Source organism: Rutidosis leptorrhynchoides, chromosome 4, assembly GCF_046630445.1.
Source record: "Rutidosis leptorrhynchoides isolate AG116_Rl617_1_P2 chromosome 4, CSIRO_AGI_Rlap_v1, whole genome shotgun sequence".
In the NCBI taxonomy this organism is placed as follows: Eukaryota; Viridiplantae; Streptophyta; class Magnoliopsida; order Asterales; family Asteraceae; genus Rutidosis; species Rutidosis leptorrhynchoides.
Window position 1 is genome coordinate 458092893 of NC_092336.1, and position 9652 is coordinate 458102544.

The 9652-nt window shown below is 38.3% G+C and overlaps 1 protein-coding gene across 1 annotated transcript; it reads right to left on the reverse strand.

Annotated features, from left to right (window-relative positions):
• Positions 1–7219: 7219 nt before the first annotated feature.
• LOC139842220 (secreted RxLR effector protein 161-like) lies at positions 7220–7954 on the reverse strand. Its single transcript, XM_071832390.1, has one exon. The coding sequence runs from the start codon at positions 7952–7954 to the stop codon at positions 7220–7222; it is 735 nt and encodes a 244-aa protein (XP_071688491.1).
• Positions 7955–9652: the final 1698 nt, after the last annotated feature.

Sequence of the window (9652 nt, forward strand, 5' to 3'; positions counted from 1 at the left end):
TAATTAATGGCATATACCTATTCTTACTTTTATACGCCCAAGTACCTTTCCAAGGTAAATAGCTCACTTCTGCGCCCACGAGTCTCACGGAACTTTGATACGCCCCTTCTTATTCAAAAATGGTACCATTGTTGGTCACTCCTCAAAATTTCAGGACGAAATTTTCTGTAAAAGGTGGGTAATGTAACGACCCGGCTTTTTCGACTTGCTTTTGTGCTTTGTGCTTTCGCGAAACTGCGTATTTGTGCGTACTGTGCTATTTTATACTCTGGAATCTTACTACACGTGGATTACTTTCATTTATATGTTAAAACGTGCCTTTAAGTACGTAGGATACTTAACTTGATCACCGGATGCCTTTATGACAGTTAATGTCACTTGACGTTTCGAACAAACTGCGTACTGCGTACACGTTTAACTTTTGTCGTAATCAGAATATTATGACTACGAAATATTAATTGTTATTTTATAATAACAATTACTTGGGTTTTTAGATGCTTAATTACGCTTAGTAATTTACTTATGCTTACTAGTTAGTCTTGTTGGACTTTCTACCTTGTTGGACTTTAGCCCACCCTACACTAGTTAGTGGACTATTTAATTAGCCCAATTATAAGTAACTAGTGACCCATTAATAAGTAAGACAAATGCCCATTTATTAGAGGGAACATGCTAGCATTTTTGTCAAGTATTATCCTTAATGTTACATGGGATCCTAACATAAGCACCAACTTTAGACAACCATTAACCAAAAAGCAAAAAGGTGTCCCCCTTGTTCCCCCCATAACCCACGGCCATGTACCCCTCCCCACACCCTCACCACCTATAAATACAAGCCTTATTCCATCCATTTTACACTTGCTCTCATTTGTATTTCACACACACTTACTCTCTAATTCTTTCTCTAGTCTTTCTCTCTCTAAAAAGTGTAAGTATTTGATTTTTCTTCTTCTTCTTCCCTTGCCTTTCACGAAATCATCATCATCATCTAAGGATCTAGCTTTTTAGCTTTGATCTTGATTACATCTTGTAGATTCAAACCTGGATTTGAATCCTTTAAGAACATGAAAGATTCAAGCTTTCTAGCTTTGAATCTTCACCTACTTTGTAGATCTAAATCTTTTAACTTTAATCTTGTTATTTTGTTATAAAGATTCAAACTTGTGTTTGTAATCTTCATGTAACTTAAAGATCCAAGCTTTATGCTTCAAGATCTTCAAGAACAACCAAGATGTAAGCTTTCTAGCTTGAATCTTCATATCTTTTGTTGGATCTAAGTTTTCTAACTTATGATCTCATTACTTTGTTATAAAGATCAAAACTTGTGTTTATGGTCTTCATGTAACTTAAAGATCTTAGCTTTATGCTTCAAGGTCTTCAAGAACATCAAAGGTTCAAGCTTTCTAGCTTTGTAATCTTATAACTTGTGTGAAAAGGATCCAAGCTCTCTAGCTTAGGGTTCCATCACCTTATTTGATTTAGATTATGTTCATACTTGTTTGATTGAAGTAAAGTTTGTAGCTTTAGTTGTAAATGGAACATGTAATTGTGTAAAGACTAAGGATATGATGTAACCTTGGTTCATCATCCATCTAAGACTCTTAAATGAGTTGTGTTCTTACTTGGTCTTAACATATTGTGTGTTGATGGTAGAATCTTGGTCAAGGTGATGCTAACCCATCAACGAGTTGTACACTTGAAGCTACAAGCATCAAGGATGAGAACCGTGATGAGCATCAAGCACCAAGAACCCCACCAGAGCACTTGTTTACTATTTTTCGGGATCTGATCGGATTGCTGGACTTCTGGAAAATTGATTTCCAGTTATTCGTTTCGAGTAGATGACTTTTCGTATAGGCCTCGTCTTAATCCGATATACGGTTTAGGATTTATAGCCCTCCGAAAGTCACTACGCCGTTGTAACGTTGTGCTAAAATTTCTGACCTACTCTCACTTAAACCGTCGCCACGGTCAAACGAAGACGAGTTAGGTTTTGAAAATTGGTCAGCGGTTAGGGGACTCACATACGGAGCCATAGCCACTGACTACGCGTCTTTTCGTTTTGTATAGAGGTCATAGCAGCTGACCGAAGTCAGCCTATTGTTTCGATCTCTATTCTTGTCAAACTTACTTAGCTTTTATGATGATGGATGATGATGATGATGACACTTAAACTTAATTTATTCACTTTTACACTTATTGGGACAACATACTGACCTAGTGACCTTTGACTTAGGTTGACGACCTTTCGGACCGACTTACTACCTGCATACGTTTCGTATCGACTTTTACTGCTTATTCACTGTGAGTTATAGCATCCCTTTTTACTTTAACTATTTTGGGACTGAGAATACATGCTCTTTTTACATTTTACATACTAGGCACGAATACTTAAACTTTATATATATGTGTGGGTTATACAACGGCATAAACTTTCCCCTTAGCTCGGTAACGTTTAGTCATTGGTCTTTGAACCGGTGAACGCGAATCTTAGATATGGATCCATAGGGTTTGACATCCTCACTCGGGCTAGTAGCACTAGCATTTAACGGGTGTTTAATACTTCGTAAACATACGCACTCGCCAAGTGTACTTTTAGGGGGTAATATTATGTTAAGTTAGTTACCGGGTGCCCACGGATAAGCATATACTTTATCATACTGATTTGAATTACTGATTTAAACTGCTGGTTGAAGCACTGAAATCTCGTGGCCTACATTACATTACTGATTACAAACAAACTATAGCTCACCAACATTCGTGTTGACTTTTTAAGCGTGTATTTCTCAGGTGCTTAGACGATGTTGCTTCCGCTGTTAGACTTGCTGTCTTGGTGTTATAGACTTTCCGTTATAGACCTGCTGTGTTAGACTTTCGCTGCATTACTTAGAGATTTCTCAATCATGAAACTTTTCTTTGCATTCGTACCTTATGTTATTTTCAAATAATTGCTTTGTAACGACCTTTGTGTCACGTTATCTTTTGTAAACGCTATCTTTTTATGAATGCAAACTGGTTTTCCAACAGCATGTAGTACTTGACCGTGTAAAGATCCTGTTGTTGACGAATCGTACACGATGGTTTGGTACGGGGCGTCACATAATGACTCCATTTTTGCACAGCCATAACTAACGCCAACAACTCTCTATCATAAGCCGATTTGAATCTGTTAGCCGGGGAAAACCCTTTGCTAAAATAAGCCACAGGATGGTCTTCCTGTGATAAAATTGCACCCACACCATCCGACGAAGCATCACACTCAATAACAAAGGGTTTCGAGAAGTCAGGTAACCTTAAAACGGGTGTAGATAGCAGAGCTTTTTTGAGATCATTAAAGGCTTTAAGGGCTGTTTCTGACCAAATAAACCCATCTTTCTTCGTCAATGCGGTGAGGGGTCGGGCTATTAGATCGTAATTACGCACAAAACGCCTGTAATAGCCAGTTAACCCAAGGAATCCTCTTACTTCCTTTATTGTTGACGGTATGGGCCACGACTTAACTGCTGTTATTTTCTCTTCCTCTACACTAACTCCCTTCGCATTGATCAAATGACCAAGGAACACAACTTGTTCTTGGCCAAAACAACACTTTGATAACTTCACAAAAAAATGATTGTCATGAAGTAATTTTAGGGCCTGTTCCAGATGCAAATGATGTTGTTCCATGCTTGGGTTGTAAATTAAAATATCGTCAAAAAATACGAGTATAAAACGACGTAAGTAAGGACGAAATAGATCATTCATTATAGCCTGGAATGTGGAGGGAACATTCGTCAAGCCAAAAGGCATGACCTTGAATTCATAATGACCCGAATGAGTACGAAAAGCTGTTTTTCCACATCATGGTCTGCCATTCTAATCTGGTAATAACCTGATCGCAAATCGAGTTTTGAAAAAATAGTGGCACCATACAATTCATCAAGTAACTCATCAATATTAGGAATAGGATATTTATCGGCTATAGTTATCTTGTTAAGGGCCCGATAATCAACACACATTCTCCATGACTTGTCTTTTTTTCTCACGAGTAACACCGGGCTTGAGAAGGGACTGGTGCTTGGTTGTATAAAACCTGCGGTCAATAATTGTTCTACTTGCTTTTCGATTTCAGTTTTTTGGGAATGGGGGTAACGGTAAGGTCGTATGTTAGGTGGGGTGGAGTTGGGATATAGCGGGATTGAATGGGTTTGTGATCTAATCGGGGTTAAGTGTTGAGGTTCCTCAAAAATAGTGTTATATTGATTAACAATAGGTTGTAGTGGGGTTGGTATGTGGGGTGTGATTTCGTGGTCAATGGCAAGGTGTTGAAAACTAGATGATTTTTGGGGTCCGGATGACATACCTTGTAATTTATATTGCTTACCGTCTATTGAGAAGATCATAAACATCTCCTTCCATTTAGCCTGAACCGTATTCAAGGTGGCTAACCATTGAATTCTTAAGACTAAATCAGCTCCACCAAGAGAGAAAGGGTGGAAATCTTGAGTAATTTTGAGATCATTCACCTGTATAGACAAATTTTTGCAAATATGGTTGCATCGAATCACGTCCCCGTTACCGATTTGGACACCAAATGGTGATACCGGTTGTGATGTTAACTTAAGTTCATTTACCAAGACATCAGAGATAAAATTATATGTAGAACCCCCATCAATTAAAATTAAAACGTCATTAGAATGAAGCATACCGTGGACATTCATTGTGGTAGGGTGCGGTTTCCCTAAAATAGCATGCAAACTAATTTCAGCAGTCTCCTCTTGTTCTACATCGGAATTTGACAAATCTGTTTTAGTCGAATCCTGCATGTCCTCCTCCACTTCTATCACTTTAAGGGTGCCAGTTTTACATCGGTGACCTGGGCCGTATTTGTCACCGCATCTGAAGCACTCCCCTTTCAAAAACCGATTTTGTTTTTCTGCATCGTATATCCAAGGGGTGACTTTTGGCTAGGCTGATGTCGGGGTCGGGGTGAATACCTTTTGTTTGGAGTCTAATAAAGGTGTTTTCGAGCTCCAAAGGGTACTTTTTCCTGGTCAGTGTAAGGATAATTTAGATTCAAACTCCAAAGCCAAGCTCATGGCATTATACACCGTTCTAGGTTTGTGAATTCTGACATCGGACTTCAGGTCATCTTTAAGTCCATTCAAAAATACCCCTAAGAGACAATGATCAGGCCAATTTTGAGACCTGAGATGATCTCTTAGCAAACTCCGTGTCGATATTCTTGAACCGTGCCTGTTTGCTTGATGCTACAAAGGAATTCATCCGGATTTTGAAATTCTGGCGGTCCAAAATTTTTGGTGAATAATTGAACCAACTCCTCCCAGAAACTGATGGGTTGATCATTAGAGAGCCAAGAATAAAGGTCTAAGGCATCAACCTCAAGGTGCATGGATGCAACTTCGACCTTCTCCTCATCAGGTATGTGATAATACCTAAAATATTTTTCAGCTTTAAGCAGCCACCCGCGAGGATCTCCACCACTAAAAGTTGGGAAATCAATTTTGTTATAGGGTCTACCATGTTGTCGACCCCTCCATGAACTTCCTCCTTCATCATTACTTCTTCCACGAAATTGTTCTCCTACTTTCAGTGCTGCTATATCTTCCTTCATCGTTTCAATGGATTCTAATTTTGCTGCTATGGCTGCTAACTGGACAGCGATGGGATCAGGAGCATTGCTACCATCGCTTCCGCTATTCCGGGTCTGCACCATCTTCGTTTCTCGGCAATGGAACCAAATGATAGAAACAAAATTGATAAAGACAAGAATAGGCTAGTAATTTATTAGAACAAGGGATAGTGGCCCGATTCGAGAGGGGCAAGGTCTCCAATTACAGTGAACAAGAAATGAGTAAAAACTTCAACGATGAAAATGCAAGACTAACCTACTATTTATTCTAATAATTTTCTGGAATCAAGGGCAGTAATCACTCCTGATTTCCTGGAGAATCATAAATTAATATCATTGATTGATTTGACCAAGTGGATTAAGCCAACTTCCAAAAATATAGTTGAACTCCAAATTAGCTGTAATCTTCTTCTTTCTTCTAGAATATACTTTTAATGGGACTTTATCAGTACCTCACCGGTATTGGTTGGTCCGTGAGTTTCCTCAGAGGATGGTGAGGATGACTGGTCACCGAAGTTCAAGTCGGCGTTAGCAAGCTATCCGCCCCCATGATTGAAGTATCATAGAACTTTTGTGCGACTTTGCCGCTCTTGGTTATACCAAGACTTCCAACAGTACCTAACACCGCATTGGTGTCGGTAGAAATCGATGTAATGTAGGAAGATGTTACATCGAGTCCCGAAGTCATTGATATGTCATGAGGTGACACATCTCTTTCGGTTATTGCACTCTCCAAGGAGTGTGTGTAGTCAGGCTTAGAAGCTGACTGATCTTTAAGGAGATCATCCTTTCGGAGGTCTGATAAATCTACCGAAGTAGTGTCATATTGCCTCTCCGTTGGACGAAACAGATCTCCCTCATCAAGATAAGTTTGACCTCCAGGCCCTGTTTGATGTTGAGGCTCAACCCCATCATTTTGATGAGTGTTACCAGGAGGACTTCTAGCCGATACGCAGGGTTCCTTTTCAAGATTTTTCAAAACCCCTTCGGCCATTCTGGACTACAACTTCTGACTTAAGCCAGACAATTGTGTCTTATCGGAAGACTTTACTTCCTTTTGAGGTGACTTTACACCTTTATTAGTTGATATTGAAGATAAGATAATATTACCTACTCCCCCTCAACATTTACATGTTCAGAAGGGTAGATTTTGACATTTATACTCCCCCTTGAAACAAGGTCGATCCTCTTGTTTTCGTAAAACCTCGATAACTGATGAATTTGCGATTCAGCCTGCGAGAAAAACACTAAAGAACGGGTTTTGCACTGTTATGTGTACAAAATCCATCGAAAAATAAAGCAAAATATTTTTGGTTTTCAACATTTAAGAATAACAAAACATAATTTTTAAGTTTTGATTTTCGAAAATAAACCAAAATATTCACAAAATTTTCCTTTCTAGGAAACATTTTAAGACGGGTTCTGTACAGAAGTATACAGAAGCCATTATTAAGAAACTTCTCACCAATTCCTCAAATTATGCATTCTGAGCTAAAAATCTTCGAAACATTAAGAATATTAGCTCCCCCTCAAACCATGAACACCTTCTAAAATGAAAAACAACATGTAGAAAAAAAATACTATGCATTATGGTTCCTCTTGTTCTGGTAAATCCAACATGCCGATTTTTGATTTTAAGAAATCAAGACGTTTCTCATCTAACGCTTTCGTAAACATATCAGTAAGTTGATATTCTGTAGGAACGAAATACAGTTCTATGTTTCCTTTTTCTACGTGGTCTTTTATAAAGTGGTAGCGAACATCTATGTGTTTTGTTTTCGTGTGTTGAACAGGATTACATGAAATAGCAATGGAACTCTTAGAATCACAATATATTGGGATTTTATCAAAATTAAACCCATAATCAGTTAGTTGTGTTTTCATCCAAAGAACTTGAGAGCAACAACTAGCAGCCGTTACATATTCAGCTTCAGCTGTAGACAATGAAACACAGAGTTGCTTCTTGGATGACCAACTAACAAGTCTATTTCCCAACAATTGTACACTCCCAGAGGTACTTTTTCGGTCAAGTTTACAACCCCCATGGTTTACGTCAAAATAGGCAACTAATTCAAACCCAGTGTCTTTTGGGTACCATAGACCTAAGTTTACAGTACCTTTAAGGTATCTGAAAATTCGTTTAACAGCCCGATAATGTGATTCTTTTGGGTTGGACTGATAACGTGCACACAAGCAAGTGGCAAACATAATATCGAGACGACTTGAAGTTAAATACATTAGTGATCCGATCATGCTGCGATATTTAGTTGAGTTAACAGATTTTCCATTTAAATCGGCGTTCAACTTTGTATGAGTTTCCATCGGAGTACCAATGGATTGACATGACTCAAGTTCGAATTTCTTTAAAATATCCAAAATGTACTTCGGACTGATTTATGAAAATTCCACTTGGAAGTTTTCGAACTTGTAAACCTAAAAAGAATTTTAGTGTACCCATCATACTCATTTTGAAATGTTTTGACATTAACGCAGCAAATCGATCACAATGTTTTTGATTGGTTGAGCCCAAAATTATGTCGTCAACATAAATTTGAATCAACATTATATCATCACCATGCCTTTTAATAAACAAGGTATTATCAATCGTACCTTTGTGGAAACCAGACTTGATCAAAAATGAGGTAAGTGCATCATACCATGCTCTAGGAGCTTGCTTAAGGCCATATAATGCTTTCTTTAACAAGAAAACATCATTCGGACGTTTGTGATCTACAAACCCTTCGGGTTGATAGACATAAACTTCTTCTTTTAACTAACCGTTAAGAAAAGAAGCTTGTACGTCCATTTGATAAACTACGAGGTGCTTATAAGCAGCATTAGCTATGAACATCCTAATAGCTTCTGTTCTAGCTACAGGGCCAAATGTTTCGTCATAATCTATTCCTTCCTGTTGTGAGTACCCCTTTGCAACTAGTCTAGCTTTATTACGTACAATGACTCCATTTTCATCACGCTTATTCTTGAAAATCCATTTGGTATCTATGACATTCCTATTCTCACGTTCAGGTACTAGTTCCCACACTTCTAGACGCTCAAACTGGTTTAACTCTTATTGCATCGCTTTTACCCAGTTGGGGTCCTGAAGAGCATCAGATACTTTCTTTAGTTCTACGACACTTAAGAAGTTGCAAATACGCATTCGTTTGCAGTTGCTCTTCGTGTCTTCATTGGAGCTGATGGATCACCAATGATAAGAGATGATGGATGACTTTTCATGATGGTCCATTTACACTCATGAGGATGATGTTCAATGTGAACGTCATTTATAGAGTCGTCAACATACGTGGATGGTGTGACATGTTCAACTGATTCGAATGATGATTGCACATTGTTTGAGTTTGGAGAATTAGTAGCTAAAACATGAGATGAAGAAGAGGTTTCAATCTCAGGAACTTGATTAGGTAAAATTGGGATGGAAGGAGAGGATTCTGTTGATATTCCAGGTTGGGGATCATCAAGAATTGGATTGTTTCCCGAAACAGAAGTTGAAGATTCTCCATTCATAACACTTGGCTCCTCAATCGTTATAGATTGTGCTGGATTTGCAGTTGATCCTTGTGAAGATGGTTCTCGGAAGAAGTTATCAAATAACAGATTAAGATCTTCAGAAGAAGGATGAAGTGGTTGAGAATCATTATAAGAATTTGACGAAGAAGCTTTTGGAACTTGAAGACCGGGACTTAAACCTTGTTGTTCAAGTATCATTCCTGAAAGTTCATCAAACTTCACATTGATACTCTTGATGATAAGTTTTGTACGTCGGTTGTACACTCGAAATGCCTTTTTGTCCTTCGCGTAGCCAATGAAAATTCCTTGATCACCATGAACATCGAATTTCCATATATTATCTCGATCATTAAGAACATAACAAATGCAACCAAAAATATGAAAATGTTTCACATTTGGCTTTCGTTTGTTTATGACTTCGTAGGGAGTTTTGGAAAAACGTTTGTTAATCAGAGAGCGGTTTTGCGTATAGTAAGCTGTATTCACAGCCTC

What these genes read in the sequence shown, in the direction of transcription:
- LOC139842220 (XM_071832390.1), bottom strand. Translation starts at nt 7,954, where the DNA reads ATGGAAACTCATACAAAGTTGAACGCCGATTTAAATGGAAAATCTGTT.